At 35.7% G+C, this 24,487-nt stretch overlaps 1 protein-coding gene across 1 annotated transcript in view; it reads right to left on the bottom strand.

Moving 5' to 3' along the window:
* The window catches only part of TMPRSS15 (transmembrane serine protease 15), a 105,221-nt gene that overhangs the window by 38,941 nt on the left and 41,793 nt on the right, over positions 1-24,487 (bottom strand). The window contains exons 10-17 of the mRNA XM_059686801.1: positions 23,066-23,206; positions 22,231-22,380; positions 13,919-14,024; positions 13,475-13,625; positions 11,390-11,525; positions 5,540-5,629; positions 2,171-2,296; positions 294-434 (exon numbers count right to left, since the gene is read on the bottom strand). Of these exons, the coding sequence (XP_059542784.1) occupies positions 294-434; positions 2,171-2,296; positions 5,540-5,629; positions 11,390-11,525; positions 13,475-13,625; positions 13,919-14,024; positions 22,231-22,380; positions 23,066-23,206 (1,041 nt within the window). The remainder of the gene's footprint in view (positions 1-293; positions 435-2,170; positions 2,297-5,539; positions 5,630-11,389; positions 11,526-13,474; positions 13,626-13,918; positions 14,025-22,230; positions 22,381-23,065; positions 23,207-24,487) is intronic.

Here is a 24,487-nt window from a genome sequence, read left to right as displayed (position 1 = left end):
CATTTTTAACATTTAAAATGGCCCACTTCAGTGAATAAAATCCACTGACTCTTCACACAGCAGCGAAGGGCCAAATAGATTTGTTGAAAAACAATGTGGATTCCTGCTTTGAACATATTCAGGTAGTGGTTAAATAGATGTAAAGGGAGGAAGGAAGTCTTTGTTAAAGATGAGGAGAATGAGTGTTTTATAGAATGCAAACATTGAAACGTATTTAGGCCTTGAAGTCCTATATGCTTTCATCGTTTTGCTCCAAAAGTTACAATGCAACACGTAATCGCAAGTACACTTACCTGGAATCCCCAAGCCGTAGCCAGTAGTGAAGTTGGCTTTAAACCCTCTTTTCGTCAGTGCTTTGTCAGTGATGAAAAGCACAGTCATTCTGTTGGTGGTTGAAAACACATCCTTTACTGGGCCAGGTCCTGTGTACACAGCTGCTCCAAAGGAAAACAAGAGAATCGGCGAGATGATCTTTTGGGTCTAGAAAGAAATATATCCATTTTCTCCGTTCCATGCAATGTGTATATTCTTCTACATTCTGGGCACTGCTTCTTGGAAGCCAACTTCTCTAATGATCTCTTCCAATATTACTTGAGGTTTCTGTGGCTCTATAATTTATTGACGAATTACTCATAACATTCTCTGGCTGACTAGCACTACTACTATTCAAGCTCATGTTATACCAGAAAAATGGTTATTTGGATGCTTCTAAAGACTGTTATGAAACAGTGGAGAATATAGTCTCCCTTAATAACTTCATCCAAACTTATTTGACATTTTTTGTGAGTGGAATCATTCACCTAATCTGAAGAATGGATTAATTAGAAACAGATTATATAAATCTAAATGGTAGTTTTCAAATTTTTTTTGCAATAATCCCTGTGATTTGGGGGTTGCATAAACAATGAAATACTCTTTACTAAACATTAAAGGCTTAAGCAAGTTAAAAATACATTCATATTATTAAATAATTTATATTTTGGATCCCTGAAAGCAATTCTGTTTCAAAAGAACTGTTTGCCTACAAATGTGAAAAGTAGGATTCTGAGATCCTTCAGGAATTATTACTTTTCAATAATTTTTGTATGTATAAGTGATGAAATGATAAGAAATTATTTTTCTTAGATCATGAGAACACTGAAGGTTTTATTAGAAGGACAACGTGACAAAAATGTTTTTATAATTGTACATAAGAAAATCACATGGGAAGTTCCTCAGTTCTTCCTAGCACTGACCTCCGGGCCTCACTGCTTGTTTCATTGCTTATTTGTCCTGCGTGTGGCTCTCAAAAGCCTTTACAGGAAGCTCTCAGTCTAGAACTTTGTGGGATTTTGCAGAAGAAACCCGTGTAATGGGTGTTGGATCAGCGTAACTAGGAAACCCTTGCCACCACTCTGCCCCTTCATTACTGTGGAAAGTGCTCTCTGTAGTCTTCACTCAATGGTCAAATTTTCATGTGATTGCAAACTGATTGCATCGGGCCAGATTTTATAGAAAATGGTTTAAGTGAGTCCAAAGCACAGTTATAAAACACTTTTACTTGTGAAGTGTGTTGTTCATGCATTCCAGTTGACCCATTATGCATTTTTATACTTTAATATATGACTTAGCTAGAGATATATCTTTCTTAAAAATTGGTAGTAGTTAAATAAGATATCAACTATTATATTTGACAGATAGATTTTTATTAGGTTGACATGTATTTTATAGTCTAGGTACAATAATTTCCTTTAGAATAGTACATTTTCCCCACGTTTATTTAAAAATTACTGGTCAATAGATTGTGGGGGAAAACCAACTTTGGTCTGATTTTTAATCATTTTTAGAAACTTATTAGAAGCAGCTAGTAAAAGAGACAATTAAGATAATAATGAATGCAAAACAATAAATAAAATAAAATAATAATGAATGCAATTTGTTTTGTTAGTTTGATATGAAATAAAATTTGATTTAATAGCTATCTTTGTGCACCTGATGTGCACACAATGCATAGAAAACTGCATAACAGGTGTCCTTAGCTCTTAGTCTCCAAGGTGTATTGCTTATTGTAGGGAATTAACACCTGCTAGTAGCAACCAAAAGCATGATTACATTTATTGAGAAATACTCTCTCCATCAGTCCAACGTCTTGAGCCATACAACCATCACAATATTTAAACTGCAGACTTACCTAAGAGCAAGGACTCATTTCCTCCACCATCTCTGATTTCAACTACATCTGCAATATTTTCTAAGTCAAATTCTTGAAAATGAAGTTGGATGTTCTTTCCCTTTTGTGCATTTAAATTCCAAACACCTGAAAAGTAGTAAATAATAACACTTAGTTTAGAACATTCTTCTTTTTATTTTTCTTAAAAGCCAACTCTCTTGAGAATTTCAAATTACTTTCAAATAATTTTTTCTATTTTATGAAAACCAATACTCCAAACTGTTGTTTTTTCTGTGTATGTGAGGAAATATATTGGTCTAGTTATGGGTATTTATAGTAAAGTTTCAGTAAAATTTGAAGTGATTTACTGAAACTGAATTTGTTTTATTTTACATAAAGTGGCATACTTTAATCAAAGCTTACACATAGTATTTTGCTCTTACAATCTACTAGTCCATTTTTAAACATCAAAGATATTAATATGCTAGTTTCATTATCTTATTTCTCATGATTCATTTTAGAGGAAAATGGGGTGATTAAAATGCAATTTGTAGAACAAGGAATCTTTGCTATTTCTTTAAGTGATTTTGCCATTATTTAAACATGTTGTTTACTGGTAGTTCATTTTGAAAAAAAAAAAAACCCACACAAAAGAACATTACCAGCCTTAGTATCAATAAACACTCCTTGTTCTTTATTGATTCCTTAAACAATTTATTCTTTAGATTCTGTTCTAGGCCCTTTCCTCATTTTGTATGTGTTCTTATTCACTCGTAAAGAAGATCATTTCTTGGGTGTAGTAATGACTTCCAGTTTTTATTTTCTGGGCTTTTCTTCTGAAGTAGATACATTATTTATTGTGTATGAATGTATGTATCCCAAACTCATACATGTAATAAACATACGGAATTATTTCCTCTCTAAGCTCATTTCTCTTCTTATCCTTCCTATCTCAGTAAATGGCACCACTAATCATTCACTCACAGTTGTCTACATCAGAAACCTCTGCATCTTCCTTGACCTCCTTTCTCCTACCACAGCCAATCAATCACCCAGGCCAGCCAATACCATCTCCTCAATCCCTTGGTCTCATTTACTTCTGAGTCCCCATTGCCACTCCCTGATTTTAAGTCACTTGTTTTTCATTATCTAATTGGTGAAGCTGACGGCTCTCTTCCCTTGCTGTCTATCTCTGATCCTACAAGCCCGATGGATTCATCTAAAATGCAAGCTTGATGTTGCCACTATTTTCATGTGAAGCATTGGAGCTCTCCCCAGTGCTCTCAGAATGAAATCCAAACTGCTTAACCTGGTGCAAGATTCCTTCCCTCCCCAATTTCATTTTTTACTGCTCCTTAATTTTGCTTGAAGATTCAAGAAAAAAAAATCATGTCACCTAACCTCTGAACTTCCCATGTGTTACATACCTTTCATGTCCCTCCATAGCATTCTGCCTTTATCCTTATTATGACAGTACCCTGGGCATTTTGTAATCCCTGACAATTTATCTGAAACTTCCTTTAGAATGAATTATGTTTGTTTCTTCTTTACTCACTTCAGTGCCTAACAAATAAAGTGCTCAGTATATGTTTGTTGAATAAATCAATACATTTAATAGATTTCTCCAAATTGTTCTTTCAGTGTTCCGCCCGTTTTCAGATTTTTCAAAGCATTACTTTGTACAAGTGATATGTTTAAAAGATGTCTTCAGTGTGAAGTGGAGATGATAATCTCTGGTTCCCCAAACAAGTCAAATTAAATTAATGGCTGTTTATTATTTTTAAATCAGATATCTCCCTAAAATAGTGACTCTATTATTCTATGAAAGTGATACTTATCTCTGGATCATTTGAAGCAAGAACAGTTGACATTTTCTAACAGCACATTTTTCACTGTCATGGGGCCATTTCTTTCACTGGTAGAAGTCTCTGTTTAGATCCATGGTGCTAACCAGGTGTGGCCATGGGAAAAAACATGTCTTTTTCTCCCACCAAAGTGGAATCTTTGCAGGAGGAGATGAGAACTGCATCTTTAACACAATCTCTATCTAGCTCTAATGAACTTCTCCATTTAAGAGTAATGATCTATAGATACAATTTGTGCAGTTTCAGCTAACCCATCTTCTCACTAGACATAGATTTTTTTTAAGTAATTATTATTATTATTATTACTGGGGTCTAATTACATTACTCTAGCTGCTTTATTGGCTCTAGGCTATATCTACAAAAGGGTGAGGATGTTACAATTGACTCTTTGCTGTTTATACTTTTCACTGACTTTATTCTATGGAATTGCCACCTTGTTATATACACCATAGTCATCATATGTATGATCAAAGAGAGTGGCTAAGAGAGTGGTATCTGGCCCTGGCCATAGTGGTTCAGTTGGTTGGGCATTGTCCCATGTATCAGGAGGCTGTCGGTTCAATTCTCAGTCAAGGGCACATGCCCAGGTTGTGGGCTCCACCCAATTCCTGGTGGGGGTTGTGCAGGAGGCATCAGTTGATGTTGCACTCTCACATGGATGTTTCTCTCTCTCCCTCTGTCTCCCTCTCTCTAAAAAATAAATAAAATATTCTTTTTCTTTTTAAAGAGAGAGAGAGCAGTACCTGGAGTAAGGCTGGCCCCTTATACTTACTGACTTGATTCCCATTTTAAATTTGAGAAATATAACAGTAACTAGAGGCCCGGTCACAAAAATTTGTGCACTCGGGGGGTCCCTCAGCCTGGCCTGTGCCCTTTCGCAGTCTGGGATCCCTCGGGGGATGTCCACCTGCTGGCTTAGGCCCGCTCTCCAAGGAATTGGGCCTAAGCTGGCAGTCAGACATCCCTCTGGCAGCCCAGGAGCCCTCGGGGGATGTCTACTTGCCAGCAGGGAGAAGGCCTAAGCTGCAGTCGGACATCCTTAGTGCTGCTGAGGAGGCGGGAAACGCTCCCACCACCACCGCTGTACTGGCAGCCATCAGCCTGGCTTGTGCCTGAGCAGAGCTCCTCCCATGTGAGAGCGACCTGACCACCAGGGGGCAGCTCCTGCATTGAGCGTCTGTTCCCTGGTGGTCAGTGTGTGTCATAGTGACCAGTCATTCCCAGTCATTCTGCTGTTAGGGTCAATTTGCATATTACCCTTTCATTATATAGGATAGCACCTGCTTGAAAGAATTGTTGTGAGAAGTGACTGAAAAAATTATATTAAGCACTAATAGAGCACCTGAAATAATTGCTTAAAATAGTAATGTATTATTGTTATTCTTGTTGTTATTATATTAAGCAATCTCATAAATGTAGATGTATCCAGATGTAACACCTTTGTAATCTACTTTGCTGCCTCAAGGGGACACTTTGATAAATACAGTACAGTTGTTTGCCATGGCCTGGAAAAGAGATGACTCACAGGTAGCCTGATTAGGGTAGTTGTTTGGGAAGTTCATAGAAGTAAATGTTGTATTTGGCTCCCACAGTTCAAAAGGTCCTCCACAGTCCGCTGGAAAGGAAAACGATGAAAAGTCATTAGTAACGTAATGTTAATTGCAGGGAGATAATACTATTTGCGAGAAAATTTCCAATTACATTTCTTGGTTTTGACAGATACATTTTAGAGTATGTGGATGGGAAAATCTTGCAACTAAGTATAGGAAAAACACAGGCAAACAGGTCTCTTTACTGAAGAATGTCACAAAACCTTAAATATTCCACTGTTCTTTGTGGAGGGCATAATAGTGTATAGCATTTTCCAGAATTATTTGGGCAAGAAATAGTTTTGCTGAACGTATTTTATAAACACACTGCATGAGTCAGGTATCAGTCCTCTGCAGTAGAGAAGAAAATGTTCACAATGGAACAAATCTTATATCTGCCACTCTCTTATGAGGAGGCTCATAAATCATTAATCTTGCCATTTTTCTTTTTTCTCCTTTTTTTTGGGGGGGGGGGCGTGTAGAGGGGAAGCCTCACCATCCTGTTTATTGAGGCATTTGACTGTCAGAAAAGGGAGATAAACTGAAACTCCACTTGCTTAATAATTGCCATAAAGTATTCTGTTACCCAACACTGTCCCGGAGACAAATTAGGATTGAGTTTAATGCAAATTTATTAGCAAAAGAGAGCCCAGATTTCCATTTAAAAGTATGATGCCTTAAGTAGGTAGGTTAAATTTATAATTCTTAGCATACTTATATTGTCATTTTCTTGCTTGTTAGAAGAAAATTCTAATGTAACAATTCATAAACTACTGTTAGTATCCCAATTCTTATTTTTATTATCATGTTACATTTACGATCAAAAGAATAAGAGTAACCTAATTTGAAAAATATGGAAAACTAGGGTAAGTATATATTTTCTTATCAGTAAAGCAGGCTCTCCACGGGAATTATTTACTCCCAATAAGATAGAAATCAGATTACGGGAGGGATGATTAAAGATCTCTACACCTATGGCAATGCCTCAGTCATTCCCTCTTTTTTCATCCATCTTTTATATATCATCTGTCTTATTTACGCAGATCCTTGGAAAGTCATGTGCATCTTCCGAATATGTCTGTAATAAGCCTCTTAGATTTGGGTTCATGATGTATCTGATGGGGCAGAGAGGCAGCGGCTGTAGCTTGAGAGTAGCATCATTGCCAACCTACCATGTTCTGCAGGGTGGCAGGACCTGGTCTACCTTACATCCCCCCTAGGCCAGGTTTGTCTGAACCCAGATGAGCTTAGCAAGAATAATAAAACTTCTTACAAAAATTATCTTTTGCAAAATGTTTCCATAAACATTGTCTCACTTGGGGAAAGAACATGGGTATTTGGGAAGATGTATTAGAGCTGGTGGATTAAAATCATCTCTCACACTGGCGTGGCTCAGTGGTTGAACGTTGACCTAGGACACATGCCTGGGTTGCAGGCTCGATCCCCGGCGTGGGGCATGCAGAAGGCAGCTGATCAATGATTCTCTCTCATCATTGATGTTTCTATCTCTCTCTCCCTCTCCCTTCCTCTCTGATATCAATGAAAATATATTTAAAAAATAAAATAAAATAGTCTCTCTGAATTAGTTATTTGTCTGCTCAAGCCTTGGCTTTCTCATATATAAAATACATACATATTAGAGATTTTCAAGGTTGTTTTAAAAATCAGACATAATTTATGACAATTGCCTACAAATTACCTGGAATATTCAGTATTGGTTTTCAATGCATACTTGTAAATTAGGTAACTACTGTTTCTATTTTAAATGGATGACTTGAGCATTTGAGGTATTCAATTGCTAGTTAACGCTATGTACATTCACTTAGTGTCAAAGTCAAAACTTCAACTCAGTTAATCACAAGTTCATCCCACAGCACGTTCCTATCTCCTATTGGGTTGATTAAACTCTGAATCATTTTGACCATCTGGTCTGAGCCACGGGCAGAGTTTAGACCGAGCCTCAATAAGTAGCGCTTGATGTGTATATGACATATTCTTGATGGGTATAGACAGAGAAGGAGGGAAGAAGGGAACATAAATGAAAGCACTAACAATCAAGGTCGATCATGAATAGATCCAAAGGGAGGAGAGCCCTGTACACAGGACACAGAAGGTATTTGAGACATAGAAAGAGTGATAATGGGAATAAGGACAGGTTTCCCCCTGGAAAGGGTGAGAGAGAAGCTGAGGAAATCGATGCTACCACAGCGGCATTCCCCTCCTTGATTTTGTGAATAATTGTCATGCAAAGGTTTCTGTAGAAGAATCTACTACAACCTCTTAACTCCCATTCACTTAATTTTAATGAATCTAAGTGCCATGAATTTCCTTCAATTCACAATGAAACCCAGGGAGAAGAGAGTGTAACTGTAGAGATAAAAACAAGCAAACAAACAAACAACAAAAAACACTGCAGAGTAAAGACTAGAAAAAACCAGTTTTTCCTACTTCACAAGTTCAGCCATGGTGGCTAGTGGGGTTTTTGTTTTATTTTGTTTGTTGTTTTTGATGATCATTCTTATTTTCTCTTCAGGGAATAGAAGAATTTCAAAATCAGCTACTCCTCCTGGCTGACATTTTAGAGACTGTATTGAATTTTCACATAACTAAACACTTAACAGTACATTATATGTCAATGAGTAGGTAGGACTTAAATAAACATACACCCAGAACCCAAATGTTGCCCAGTGTAGCTGTTAAGCTGTCAAGGCAGGCAATTTAGATAGCATTTCTCCACTGAACAGAAGTCTTGGAAAATTCATTCCTTTAAAATACTTAAGAAGTACTTTTTGAAATGCATTTCAAATATATCAAATAACTAACCGGTGAGATACATCTCTGATCCTTAACTTGATAACAAGTTTCAATTACCCTGAATACAAATAACTATAAAGAATTGACAAAAGCACTTTCAGCCATTCTACATATGATGACACCGTTTATTTTAATGGGGGTGTTGCTGTAATGGAAATGTAGCCTGTGCTTCTTAGTAGAGGAGCCAAAGACTCATGAAATGTAATTCTGGAGATCAGTAATGCTGTGTTATTAGATAAACCATCTCCATACAGAGAAAGAGCTAAACAGCCTGTCTGGTACAGGGAACTCAATTCCACCACACTTGTTAAACTCTTCCATTTATTTTTTCTTGGAGCTGTTCTTTTGATTAATTTCTTACTATGCCAATAGGGGCCTCTGACATGCATGAGATATGTGTCAATGTAGAGACATTTACTCTCAGGTGAAAAGGTGGACAGCCCAACTTTCATTTACAATAAGAGGGTTCAAATTAAAAATGTTTGGTAAAATAAACATCATTATCATAGTAATACACAGTCATACAGTATTGCAGGAAATATTTTGAAAGTTAAAGTTGCAATATAAAATTTCTCATCCAAATCTGTGCTTAGTTTATGAAAATAAATATTTCTATGAACAGGTTCTAGGGCCCAGCCGTAATGGTAATATTTGTATTCAATTTATGACAATAAAGTTCAATTGTCATTCCTTATGGTTTATATTGTACTTGTAATAGCAGTACAGCCAATAACTCTAACAAGTAGGCTATTAATTTTAAAAGTAAAAAAATAAAAAAATAAAGTATCCCAAAACACACTTATACCAAAGTATATGAGTAAACTTAATATGCATTTGCTAGGAGTTTGAATATCAAGTCACATAATAATACAAAAGGCAAGTAGTTCTGCTGAAATATGGGAAGGGAGGCCCTGGCCAGCAGCCACTACGGACCCTATCCGTACATGAATTTTATGTACTGGGCCTCTAGTCAATTATAAGAGAGGTAGATAGGTACTGATTCATTTCTACATGAAGAATCAAAATTAGATTATTTAGCTCTAAGTATAATGCCATGCCTCTAAAACTTTACAAGTAAACCTTTGTTTTGTCTTTGGAAATGGAAAATGGCTTAATAGTGGCCAAATAGAGCAAAACCTGTAGAAATAAAGGGTGACGATTAAAATAGCTAAAACTATAGTTCCCCCCCCCCCCTTAATTACTTTTTTTCCACCAAATATATTCCATTGATCTTCCACAGAGAGGAAGGGAGAGAGATAGAGAGCCAGAAATATTGATGAGAGAGAAACATCGATCAGCTGCCTCCTGCACACCCGCCACTGGGGATGTGTCTGCAACCAAGACATATGCCCTTGACTGGAATCAAACCCAGGACTCTTCAGTCCGCAGGCTGATGCTCCATCCACTGAACCAAACCAATAAAGGCCCCTCTTAATTACTTTTAACAGTCACAGAAACAAGTCAGCAGATTAAAATATGGATTTCTTTTTGTATATACCTATTCTATTTAGTAGGTGTTTTGTCAGGAGTCATCCCAATTGTGCTGCAAATTAGCATGATATTTGTGTAATGACATGTTTACTTTTTAAAGTGTTCTCAATACAATACCCACATTTAAATAATTTGTGCCAGTTGTGCTCCCTTCGGCAGCACATATACTAAATAATTTGTGCCAGTGTCACAGGGCAAGAATCAATCATAGAGCAACTGAAGTCATAAAATGGAAGAATTCCTGCAATTATGAAAATGGGACTTACATGTCCCCAAACTGCGCACAATGGGGATCCCTGAAAATATGGGAGGAAACGGATTTTTTCTACTCAGTTACTTTTCTGGGATTACTTTCTTATTTAAATGCACAATAAGAGCTAAAGAAAGGCTATTAGCCAGTCAGCCAAGGTTTCCTTTTATTTGTGCTTAAACAAATCAGTGATCTGGAACCAGGAAAGCTCTGTTCAAATCAGAATTTCACCGAACCAATTGCAAATGGCATTAGAATGAAATTGTTCGGAATGCATTTGATGGTAATTAACATTTTCTGCTGTGCTAAATATTGCCCTGCAGTGAACCATTTGGAAACTGGAACGAGTATTCTCTGGGAAAATTCAGAAGTTTATATGTTAAAATCAGATAAGTTAAACTTCCCTATTGTTAAAATATGCAGGGATATCTTAGCTCCTTGACATTGAGGTATTTCTTTCTCTCTTTTGACTGGAATAGATATGAGGACAGTATGGCTTGTATGAAGTTTTAAAATGGGAAATAATATTTAAATTTGTATTTCTGTATATAATATTATGTACAAAAATGACCTCAAATTTCCTACTTTAGATAAAGAGATTTGTTACTTTAAAAATATCAAGCTTACGACTATGTTGCTCCCACCTAAAACTGTTTTCTTCTTGACGACTTACTGATGAACAGAAGAAAATGCTGGCAGAAAGGATTACAAAAGAAATCCATTGTTTTAAATGATTCTAATATCAAAATAGCAAGATATTGCTAATACTTGGTACCCATAAGAATTATTTTTCAAACCAGCAGTGATTTTAATAATTATAATTTGTTTTTGCTTTTAATTTTTATTTATATGAATTATATGTTTATTTTTCCATGTATCAATGGTTATTGCTACACCTCACATTTCTTATATGGTACTTTGTCCATAGTAGATATTTATAAAATTTGAATGAGTGTTTGAAATATTAAGGAATTTATGTATAACCCCTTCATTATTTTCAAAAACAAAAATGTCTCAAAAAGGTGAGGCACAACAATGTACCGAGTGATTTTAATTATGGTTTCATGTATATAATATGTAATATTTTGCTGGCTTCCACTTTACTTATATTGTAAGGTCTTAGATCTCCAGTGAAAAAATATTAGAACAAGATAAAAAAAAAAGCCAAAGAAAGATCTTCCTGAAAATATTAATGACTTAATTAGGGAAAATACACATGAAGGTTACTTACTAGGAAGTTCTGGTGGAGGAGTTGGAACCAAAGTTGGCTCTGGATAAAGACTGACATTGCAAATCCCATGTGTTAGGCTAATGTCATCCAACGCGATATCACTCAGGAGCTTGTTTTTAAAAGCACTAAAGGACACCTGTAATTCAGAGAGGCATATGAAAGGATTCCACTCCAGCATTCTCTGACTTGGTTCTTCTTAATGGCCCAATATTTTCTGCAGAACCAATACTGCCATCTCCAAATATCTGAGAACAGGTTGCTGCACAGGGAAACGATGGTGGATCATGTTTTTCAAGGTGTTTCATTTGCACCCAGCTCCCTTACTCTGTGTTCACGCTGGTCTAAATTTTCAATAGTGTCTCCCTTCTGAGTTAGGCAACATTGCCACAGTTTCTGTCTCTCTCTCTCTCTCTCTCTCTCTCTCTCTCTTTCTCTCTCTATGCTGTCCTACTCCACTGTATTCTGTATTATATATACAATGTCCAACAGGGGGAAGCAAACTTCTTCCGGATTCTTCCTCCAACAATATTAGATATCCAAGTAGCTGTCTTCCTTCTCAGAGCATATAAGCCCTGCAGAGAAGATACACTGATTCGATCACTGACATTCGGAAGAGGGGGGCAGGGGAAAATATGAGTATAATTTGATCATTTAGGGCCAGTTGATACTGGTTGTAGTTTACCCAAAAAGGTGTGAGATACTGTGTGAGGGTGATGCCCGAAGGACACAGAACTAGACTGGAGAGAAAGGTCCATATGAAATAAATGAATATAACTGAATATCTGTTATATGCCAATTGCTATGCAAGGTACATACTTTATCCTTTATCTTATTTCATTTTCCCAATATTATTATACAGTCATCTATTCACGCATTTGTTCATTCATTCCACCTACTTCATGGCTGGTGCTATTCCAAATCAAGATGATTTTTTCCCCTTTCATGTTTGTGCAAGCTGAATTTCAAAGACACATACATGATTTGTTCAACATGTCACAACAAAGTGCCAAGACCAAGGTGACAATATTTGTAGAATTTCACGCTGTCACCCTGCTTGATGAACTACCTTTGAAAAAGTGGTTCCAGTTTTATTACTTTAAAAAACATGCTCAGTGAGTTGGATCCAAAGCTGGCCACTGCAGTGCTTACGTCCCTGCTTCTGCTAGTTTCTGTGTTCCCTTGAGGTTCCATTTCCTTTACCCTTCCCTGAATTATCATAAAGCCACTAAAGATAGAGAGAGGAAAAACTTCTCAGAATGGAAGGAGAGAATCCAAAAAAAAAAAAAAAAAAAGGAAAAAAGAAAGAAAGCTGGAAGAAACACAGGTGAGGGTCATTGATTATCGCCCACTTTATACAAAGTCACAGGAGAAAACTGAAGGCTTCCAGGGACAGCGTCGATCCAAAAAAACATCTTCTAAAAGTTACACTCTCTTGTCTGAAGTTGCCCAATTAAAACATTGTTACTTTGGTCAAACTGTTAGCCTATATCAACCTATATTTTAATTACAAATGCCCTTAGGAAGAGAACGCATTAAGCTGTTATCTGAAAAATTAACTCACCCTAATGTGAAATAAATGATTGGAGAATTCCCAATGACACAGCTCATAGAATTTGTTTTTAAAGGAAATGCAGATGAAGTCAGAGTGAGGCAGGGTGGATGGATACTGACAGGTGTGGATGTGCTAATAGGAAAGGATATTCCCCAGAAAAATGCATGGCTGATATGGGTGGTATTTGTAAAAAGTTGCAAGTCTAATTAGGCAGGGTCATAGCAGGATACAGTTAGCTTGTGCTAGGATATTGCTGAAAAAAGCTGAAATATCCTACAAAGTTTCGATGGATTGTATGGCTCTTTATAAGTAGTATTATCCTGAAGTGAATTGTTCCCCATTAAGTGGTTTTTAATAAGTCAATGAATAAATAAAAATAGAGGCATTCAAAGATTAAAAATAGAAGATGGATTAGGAAAGTGTCTTTGCTATGTTTAGAAAATAAATTGTTTTTCATTATGTCACCATAAGCTATAATTACATCACCTTTATAATACAAATAAATGATTTTAAAACACAAAATTTTTGCCAACCTTAAATTCCACGGTTTCATTTATTGTTACTTGTCCATAATTCCAGTTATTTCCATAATTTCCTTCCTTTTGGAAAACGATCTTCTCCATGTTTTGGTCACTGCTGATATTAATGCTTAATTTATAGACATTTTCGCCATACATGTGATACCTAGTTTGGAAACAAGCAAAAATGACTGGATTCCTACAACATTAGAATAAAGGCATTTATGGGTTCTTCTAAATCCGTAACTGTCTTTGAAATACCCCCTTTCCCCTTGTGAGGGAGTTGATGGAGAAGGGGTGGGGAGTCTCCCAACATCTTACTTCTTTATCAATTGGAAAAGTAATGGCAAATTCATCGACACTTGGGATAACATCCTAGAGAAATCTGAGCCTGGCAACATGAGAAAGGCAATGTTACTCATTAAATAATATGGCATTTAACATGGGGCCGCAGCATACCAGAAACTCAGGCAGACTGGTTCCAAAGTGGGGTCCAAAGGGAGGCTTAAAAGTCCTACTCTTTCTTGTCTCCCTCCTGGTCCAGTTGGAGTGGAAATGTAAAATCCTGTAAAACCAACAAAAAAAGTTTTTCTTCACTTAAATATGTGTATTTTCATTACATGAGATATTCATAAACAGAAAAGAACAACTTTAAAGTGAAAATCTAAGGAAATATATGTAGGTAGAGCATAAAGGACATTAGACTGAAACCCAAAAGGCACCGTCTCTGGCATAACAAATAGTTATTTAGGAAAGTCACTTCTCAACTCGGGACCTTCCAATTTATAAAACAAGAGCCTCGCACTGGAGCACTACCAAGAGCATATCAAAGTCTGTCTTATTGATTGGCTCGATGTGATTGTTTTATCATATTATCACGTCCAGATACCTCTTATTTCCCATTTATTAGATGATTAGATGTTTTAATTATTTCACTCCTTAGAGACCGTCAGTCCATGAGATCATTTAGAGATACCAGTGGAATAACTCCTGATACATGCAAGTATTTACAGATTTGAAGACAAAGTCAAGAGTTTCGAAGACCATCAGATTTGTAGTCCATTGACTGTACTGTATTTTTCTAAATAAGAAATTACCTAATTTTATAATGGTTTCATCTTCCATATTCCTTTGAATGATAACTAATCAGATCACAGAGAAGCAGATAGCATGCTAATCCACATAAAAGTTTTCTAAATAGCTCAGCTTACTGAAAAAAGGACTCTCAGATCTGAAATTTATTATTCCAACCAATGATTTTAGTCATATGAAGTGTGGAAAGAGTTTTTGGGGTAAGAATAACTTGAAAAATTTTTTAGGGGAGTTTAAATAGTTTAATTCTTAGTTTGCAGTTCAGACATTATGACAGAAAATAAGAATCATGTAACAAAATATAAAACAAATGAAGTAGTAAATAAATCTAATTTTATTAAAATGTAACCCTATATAATAAAAGGCTAATATGCAAATCAACCGGACGGCAGAATGACAGGTCACTATGATGCGCCCTGACTGCCAGGGGGCAGATGCTCATGGCTGGCGAGCAGCAGCACTAAGGATGTCTGACTGCTGGCTTAGGCCTGGAAAGCGGGCCTAAGCCGGCAGTTGAACATCCCCTGAAGGCTCCTGGACTGCGAGAGGGCACAGGCTGGACTGAAGGATCACTGTGAGTTCACGAATTTCATGCACCGGGCCTCTAGTTCTTTATAGAGTACTAAAATTTAGTGTTTATTTGAAATCAAGCATCTTCTCTCTTGTGCTTTCCAACATAATTTTTTATAGGCAATGTGATATATAAAATTGACATTTATTTATAACACACATAAAAAGGACAAGGCATGAAGAAAAATGCTGGTAGAACTACGAATACATATATCAGAGTATATTTAGAACAGTGAGACAAATAAGTATTTTATCAAGGTGTAATTCTAGGCAAATATATTAATAAATATAATATAGTTGTATGCTTTGGATTTAGATTACAAAATATAAAAGAATGAATATTTAACATTTTGTATTATTAACACATTATTTATATTTTACTGTATATAATGCTGTAATATTTCATGAGTACTTATTTTTGTTTTATCCATAGTCAGTGCTTAATTATTTAACTTATTAACAAAAGTAGTATAAATACGGAGGAGATACTCAAGAATTCACTCTCCAAATGCCCAACTCCAAATTCCTTTTGTGTTGACCTTACTTTTAGTTGCTTAGTGTATAGTTAGGAGAAAATAATTGAAATACCACTGAATGCCAAAAATAAGCACTGAAATGGCTAGCCAATTCAGAAATATTTCTAGTTAGCTGAAATTATATGACATAAACACACATTGTGCTCTTACTTATGTATAGCTATATTCATAGCCAATTGTCAAATTTGAAATATTTTGAATTTATTGTTTACTTATTAAGCAGTAATACATTAGTTTCTTTGTGTGATTTAGATATCATGATGTTATGAGTTTTATATCATTATCCAGATAAAACATAATCATGTAGACTGTAGTACCTTATGAATTTTGCACTTCAATATAATTTTCTAGTCATAGTTCTTATAATTCACGTACTTACATGAAGCACTTCTACAAAATTAGATTATTTTAATTGTCAAGATCCCAAAATTTTATAACTTTTTTTCTTGTTTTCCTATTCTTTTGCTTTTTTTTCCAATTGTACCTGTCAATTTTTGAGGTAATTTAAATCAGATTACTATCTCCTTCAGAAGGCCTCTCTCGGTCTTTGGAATTAGATGTGGCCACTCCTTTTTTAGATTCTCAGTTACAAGTGTACTTCTCTGATGTCACTTAAAACTTGTGTATGTTTATGTCTAAATGTGACTTTTTAAATTTGCTAAAACTTTATGAAAAGGAAAGATATTTGGTAACATTTTTTAATGTTAATCTTCACCTGAGTATATTTTCCCATTGATTTTTAGAAAGTGTGGAAGGGAGGGGGAGAGACAGAGAAATATCAATGTGAGAGAGACACATTGATTGGTTGCCTCCCACACTGGCTCCAACCAGGGAAGGAGTCTGTAACTAACTGGAATTGAACTTGGGATCCTTCAATCCATGGGCTAATGCTCTATCCACTGAGCCAAACTAGCTAGGGCGACTTTTGGTAAATTTTTGAATTTTTTTATATGGATTAGCTGAATGTTCTTTAACGTTACACCATGTAGATTCATACTACACTAATTTGACTTGATTTTTCATTTTTAAATTTATTGAAGTACTACACAAAGGAATGATTAAATAGACATTTTTCATTACTATATGAGAATTTATATACTCACATGATAATTTCTTTTAAAATCCTTCAACTTTCTTAAATGTCTTTGGGAGCTCTTGGAATTAACGGAGTCATCTTAAAACCCAGAAAGTTGAATGCCTTTTGTCAATTTAAGCACACAGTGAACCTCTTTCTTGAGGCTTTAGGTTTCTCTTATAACATCCTTCTCTCTTTTCTGCTAATTTGTCCATGAACTGACCTTAGTCTTCCCCCACTCAGGATACCAATTAAAGAGAAAAAAGCACGGGATACATGCTGAAGCTGATGTAGAGACAGCAGCAACTCAAGAGATAGGAGAACTTTCTGGAAATTTAAAAATTCTTCTCAAGAAGAAAATAGGCTGATATAAGTCGCTTTGTAAGTTGTGAGTGCATATGTAAAACCAACTCAACCCAGTAGATAAATATGGAAAGTTTTAGGTCGGAGAATGATCCAAATTTAGATTCTATTCATATTAAAAAGTAATATGATTTTCTAAAATTCAACATCACAGAAAACATAAGGAAATAAAGATAATTACTTTGAAAGCAGAAGTATTTTATAAAAAATAACCAGTTATTTTATAAAAACGTTTATATGCTAAATGAAATGCAGATATCTAAATGATTTAAATTATTTTTGAAAATTCAACAATATAATATTTTCCTCCCCAGCACACCACTTAGAACAATACCACAGCCAATATGTGTCTGTTGAGTCCTTGTGGCGTGAAAAGAAAATCATCATAATACCAAAAATTATATAGCACATTTCATGTGCCAGCCATTTTTCTGTTTTTAAAACATAATAATCAGTTTAATGCTCATAACATGCCTCTGAAGTCAGGGTCTATTACCATCAGCCCCACTGTCCCGATGAGAGAGCTGAGAAGAGAAGACAGGTAACTTGCTGAAATGACAGAGCTGAGACTTAAACCTCGCTAAGACTTCAGGGTCCCTAGTGTAATGATCTTTCCTACTACACTATGCGAACCTCCAAACACCAGAAACAACTGTGGTTTCATTGACAAAGGCCAACCAAGTCTGTCTTCTTCAGTGACCTCTACACTTCGGAAATTTTCAACGTTACTAACCTCATTGTCTTTAATTGTTCTGAACAAATGGGCGACTTCTGAGCCCCCCCGAGCTGCTGCCCAGAATCTCCATCAATGCCCTTTGCTTCTGAGAGGTTCAGAGGCACGCTGAGCCTTTAGTGCAGAGATTCAGGAGCTGGGGCTCCACCAGGGGAGAGTGCCTCACAGAAACTCAAAAAGCGAAGGGCTTCCAAGTGCTTCCCCAAAGCAATGTCAATGCAAAGGTTATCTGCTCCATTCAGACTTTCCTGTCATCTGAAGGGGAGGCAGAGAACAAAAACCCCTGCCAGGAGAAGGGGAACACTCAGCAGGAGAGGCTGAATTCTCTTCCACTTCAGAGGTAGATGTTTTGACATAAAAAGCAGGTTGGAAGAAAAATGCCCCGGTGGGGTGGGGTGGGGCGGAGAGGAAATGACTGGTAGATTAGAAAACCGCTGGTCTGAGCGTTGGAGACCTATGGAGCCCTATCATCCATTCTCATTACACGGCCGCCTCTGTGGGCTCTGAACTGCTCCCACTGGTCTCCCTTTAAATAACTCCCGCTACACGACTTTCTCCCGAGAGTTCATTTCTGACCCGACTATTTAAAACCTCTACCTGACATTCGACCTGCTTCGCTTTGGTCAGTTTCATCTTGTTTCTTCAGTTATTTAATCTGTTGGCAAGCCACACCATGTCTCTCCTGTAATATACTTACAGTCTTCAAACATCAGTGAAATTGTTTTATCTCTTATTCTGATGACATAAAAGTAGAAAAATGATAATTTGAACATCAAAGATTTCAACTACATAAAAGGCGCCTGTCACTGTGAATAGCTAGACAGTAAATGCTTTCTGCACTTTCCTCTAACTACTCCTGTTCAAGTGGGGGAGAGACTTTTTTTTTTTATTACAGTAAAGGGAAAAAGTGGTCCAATTATTTGACTGTTTTAGGTCAGTCTTCTTTAGAGGGTTGGGGTGATTATCACTTCAGAGTTAGTCTTCGAAGCTGTGTAGATGACAAATGCATCCACGGAGAATCGAGCCCTGAGAAATAACTTATTCAAAGAAGATTAATTAAGACTATGAATGTCATAATTTTTAATATTAAACATATTTGGTTTATTGGGATTGGCCATCTATGCAGAGTATATATTCTTTTGTTCGTAGGTCCACACTGGTAACTCACTTAGCAGGATCACTTAACTTTCAGATTTTATACAGACTCTGACCTTCTAGCCACATCTGCTCCCACTCATCTGACAATCCCATGTTCTCCTCTTGGGCTCAGGCAATAGCCTTCCTCGAGTCTCCATGACATCATTCTTGCCCTTCAAACTATTCTACCAGTCAGTGTGAATCCTGTCACCCCTATGCTCAAGAACCTTCCATAGCTTCCCATTTCACTGAGAAAAAAAAAAGCCAAAGCCATAGAAGACCCATTTTATCTGAAGCCTACTGGCTCTGTCTATTTGCATTACTCTAGCCTGCTGGTGGCCTCCTGCCTTTTCTTCTAACAGGTCAGGCATGCTCCCTTTGCCCTGCTTTGGTCCCTCTGTCTGGAATAATCTATATTTCTAATTCCTCCAATCCCTTAAAGTTTTGATTCAAATATCACTTTTTCCATGAGCCCTCACGTGATCACCCTATTTTAATTTGCAACATCGCACCTCAACACCTGCCTTCCCCCTGCCCTTACCAAACTGTATATTGTCCCAGAGCACTCATTCACATTTAATACGCTCCCAAAATGTAGTCAGATGTCATGCATATGGCTTATTTTCTCATTTTCCTTGCTAGAATCTGTTCCATGACAGCAGAAAAGCTGGTTTATCTTGTTCACAGATATATTTTGAGAGCCTGAATAGGGCCCGGGGCTCAACAGATCCTTCTTGAATAAAGGAGATGGAGAACTTGAATGGGGCTTTTTAGTGATGAGCATGGAAATAGATGAAAAGTAATTACTTTCTACCAAGAAATATTTTGATCAAGTTGAAGTAGTGTGAAGTACCGTATTGTGTTATTCTAGGGATGCCATTGTTTAAAGGGTACGGATTAGTCAGGTATGTTTCTACCCTGAAAGAAAATTAATTCTTTGGTGTCCTCTTACTAGATGGAATTCACATTTGCCATTAAATCAGCCATTTACTTTTCAGGTTATAAAAAGGAGAATATTGTTCTTTGTAAAAGAAGTGGGTATGATAATCAATTATAATGCACATATGCGCAGATCCTTTTTATGTTATAAGCAATTTCATTTAGTCAATAACTCACTAATTAAGAAATGATTTATTGAGTCAAAGTTCTACATTCATTTATATATTCAAATATTATTTTATATGTATATTAATTAGATTCAGGTCCTGAAAATGTACTGAGAATTAAAAGATTAAAAAAGAGACAATATTCTTGCTCCTGAAAAGAACACTGTGGTGAAGAGAAACAAATAAGAAAGCAAATATAATGCCATGTTATCAGAAAAACAAAAGAGGTGTTTATAATACTTAACAGAAAGGAGGGTTTTAACTTGGAGGTTCTGGACAGATTTTTAAAAAATATATATATTTTTATTGATTTCAGAGAGGAAAGGAGAGGGATAGAGAGATAGAAACATCAGTGATGAGAGAGAGTCTATTGGCTGTCTCCTTCACATCCCCTACTGGAAGGGATTGACCCCACAACCTGGGCATGTGCCCTTGGCTGGAATGGAACCTGGGACCCCTTCAATCTGTAGGCCGATGCTCTATCCACTGAGCCAAATCAGCCAGGGCTGGACAGACTTCTTAAAAGTAGTGATACATAATCTGTGTCCTTGATGCCTAGATTAATGCATGGTTAGAGGAAGACTTTTGTACTTTTTTAAGTTGAATCATACTCTAATCAGTAACCTACACACAAATCATATTGTAGGATGGATTTTTGTCTAAGAAAATTATCTAAATGCACAGATTTCCATCTTTTTTGTAATTTTCCTTACTTGTTAAGATCTACATTACCTCTAGATTTGTAACTTTCTATTCAGTGATTACATTTGGTATTATGAGGACACACTTCCAAGGTTTTCATGGGTAGTCTTTCTACTATGAGTTCCTTATCTCATGATAATCCCTGTGATTTCTGGTTTTATCAATCAAATATTATTATCTCCAATGTTAATGTTTCCACTGGAAATCCAATTCTAATATCACATTCACATGAAAAGTGTACTTACAAATCACAACACTTCTTTAGAATGAGCCCTTCCCTAGTCCTTCGGCTATGGAGTGAATGATTGTATCCCCTGCTCCCTCGCCACCCCAATTTATGTGTTGAAATCCTAATCCCCAATATGATGGTATTTGGAGAGGGGGCCTTTAGGAGGTAATTAAGTCTTTAGGTTGGAACCTTCATAGTGGGATTAGTGTCTTACGGAAAGAGACAGGGAGAGAGCTTGTCTTGCCTTTCCCCCTTTCTCCCTTTCTCCCTTTCTCCCTTTCTTTCTTTCTTTCTTTCTTTCTTTCTTTCTTTCTTTCTTTCTTTCTTTCTTTCTTTCTTTCTTTCTTTCTTTCTTTCTTTCTTTCTTTCTTTCTTTCTTTCTTCCTTCCTTCCTTCCTTCCTTCCTTCCTTCCTTCCTTCCTTCCTTCCTTCCTTCCTTCCTTCCTTCCTCCCTCCCTTCTTTCCTTCCTTCCTTCCTTCCTTCCTTCCTTCCTTCCTTCCTTCCTTCCTTCCTTCCTTCCTCCCTTCTCTCTCTCTCTCTCTCTCTCTCTCTCTCTCTCTCTCTCTCAGAAAAAGCGTTCTCATGAGAACCCTACCATGCTGGCACCCTGACCTTGGACTTCCAAACCCCAAAACTGTAAAAAATAAATGTTTGTTGTTTAAGTCAATCAACTAGTGGTCTTCATTATAACAGCATGAAAGGATTGAAACAGCTTCTCATAAGTAAATCTGTCTCTATTTTAAGATAGCATGATATTCCACATTAAAAATTCTAAGGCATTCTTAATAACTATTACAGCTAATAATAAGTTCAACAAGTCCATATGGTACAAGATAATATAAAAATGAATTGTATTTCTATCACTAACAATGAACAATCAGAAAATAAAGTTAAAGCAAAGTAGACCAAAGTTCAGAAAAGTTAATGACCTCACCCAAGTCCACTTAATTGATAATAGGGGCCAAATCTAGGGTGACAACCCGTCTCCTTGTCTCTAATGGCCTTTGTGCACTTTTCAACATCTTGTGCATATATAGGGAAAATAATATATTTCTGAAACACCCATTTTTATTTGCCTGAATATTTGATAACCATTTTCATTTAAATGCATTGATTAGTTTATGATTTATAAACAAATGCAAATCTGAAAAGACTGTCTTACATTTTATGCTAGTAAACAACACACATAACTTTCCTTTTGGTTTATGAATGAAATATGAATTGTACCTGAAGCATTGCCAAAAGTGTGGTCAAAATCTGGTCCAGTGAAAGGAGGAAAGGTATTTCCCTGAACCCTTTCCCATTCATCATCATCATTTAGATCCTGCATCCAGAAACAAAAGCCATCTTCAAAATTACAGTTAATTTTCTCATAATCTGTGAATTAAAAAAAGAAAACATTTCAAGTTTAGTCTACATGTGACTAGTTGTAACAGATTGCATTGAAAATAATCTAAGCTTATAGAGGTTATAATTAAGTGGCATGCACAAAATCTTCCTTTTTAATTTATCTTAACTCTGTTTCACTCCCTTTAATTAGAAAATCCAGCTTTTTTTGCCAACTGTTTTAGAATAATATCTTTCTTATACTTCATTAAAACATTAGCAAAGATAAGCTTCTTGGTTTTTAATTTTACATCTTACCTCCACTGGCTTACCTACATAAACTTTGTCCCATATTTTGCTTTCTCCCTATTACTAACCTTGGTATTCTAGTAAAAAAAGAAGTTAGTGTAGAGCATCCACAGAATTACTTTTATGCTAATTTAAAAACTTTACTTTGAATTCTTGCAGTATATAAAATTTAATTATTTTATTGATTCATATTTTCCCTCAAATTGGTTATCTGATTCTTTTGAAGAATATTAACTATCTTCTAATTGTTCATTCCTTTTTAAGTATTAAGTAGAGAGAGGTATACATAAGAGAGATTCATTAAAAACTTGTCTAATAAAACAGATTACAATCTTGTTCTAAAATTTTAGGTTCTGCAACTTTTAAAATTCCATTACAATATTAAAGTATCTGGACATGTGAAGGCTAAAGAATAAATAATACTTACTATTAACTTCTCTGCTGTTAAATGCACTGTATGTTGCATGAAAGCCAATATAATCATTTTCATCTGATTCTATAAGAAAGGTGGCAGTAACTTGGTTGGAAAAAATTCTAATTGTGCCAGGATTACTTTCTGAGAGAGAAGCTACAAAAGAAAATGAAAGTACATATCTGTTTATCCATCCATTCATCTATCCATCCATCCACCTATTGATCTACCAATCTACTATCAATCTATCTAATACCACTGAGGTAACTAAAAACATTGATCATAGGATTAATTAATTTTATTTTAAATGACTCTTCTTCTAAGCATTAGAAAAACAAATTATTATACATGTTTATGGCTTGAAAAAACTACATTTTAATTTTTAATTACTTAGCTACACCATGTACACATAAATATATGCATTCTTTACTGAAAAAAAAATTTGTTTAAGAAACATGCTACGCTAACAGGGGCTAAATTCTGTCATAATAATAGAAACAAGAGTACTTCTTTGATTTTCTATCCATATACTAGTAACTGTAGGACCTCAAGATAATATGTGGTGACTTAAGGATTTTTTCTACTTTATGTTGATTTTGTAATATTGGCTTACATTGATTATATTATTTCTATTGCATATTGATTTTATCATTTTTGTCTTGACTTTAACCTATGTAAGGAATATTTTTCCAGACTTATGATTCTGAAGAGTTAGAATAGTGCTTGGGATATAGAAAGTACTCATATGATGATTTACTAAAATTGTTGTTATATGAAATTTGTTTTTAAATTTATATGACTGTATTTAACATATACGTTCACAATGGGGATGATATTGCTTCTCAAGGGGTAAAATTTGTTTCTCAGGGGGGAAAAATCTGAATTTTTAAATGTATGAAGCCAAGATATGCATATAATGTATAAACAGATATACAGAATATCTAAAATATTAAACTTTCATGGGAGAGGAACTAGGTTAAAACTAAAGGTTTAGCATTTTTGTTTGATAATTTGAACTGGGTATCTGATTTAGGTTTCTGAACAGTATCACACTTGCAGGTTAGAGACAAAGCACCTTATTGAGTTCTAAAGAAAGATCCCCTTATGAACTATTGAAAATTCTGTGCTTATCACATAGAACTTAGTAAAGAAAGTGATGCATGAATGAAGATTTCAATAGAATATAAAAGAAAGAACATCACAGACAAGTGTTGATTCACATCTTGCTCTTTGCCTCAAAAATGTTGCATGTCATTTTTCTAGAATTTTCTCACAAAGAACTACATTGATTTAGACTCCCCCCCACCATGACTTTTATATAACTGTATAACCCAAATAACTCCAATATTGAAAATCTTTATAGTCCATAAGTGTCTACTCGCTTAAAAGATGTGACTATCCTAGAAACTTTGCTTCAAACCCATCTAACTCTCTCTT

The sequence above is a fragment of the Myotis daubentonii genome, chromosome 3 (assembly GCF_963259705.1).
Source record: "Myotis daubentonii chromosome 3, mMyoDau2.1, whole genome shotgun sequence".
In the NCBI taxonomy this organism is placed as follows: domain Eukaryota; kingdom Metazoa; phylum Chordata; class Mammalia; order Chiroptera; family Vespertilionidae; genus Myotis; species Myotis daubentonii.
This window is presented reverse-complemented; position numbering and strand designations above follow the sequence as displayed.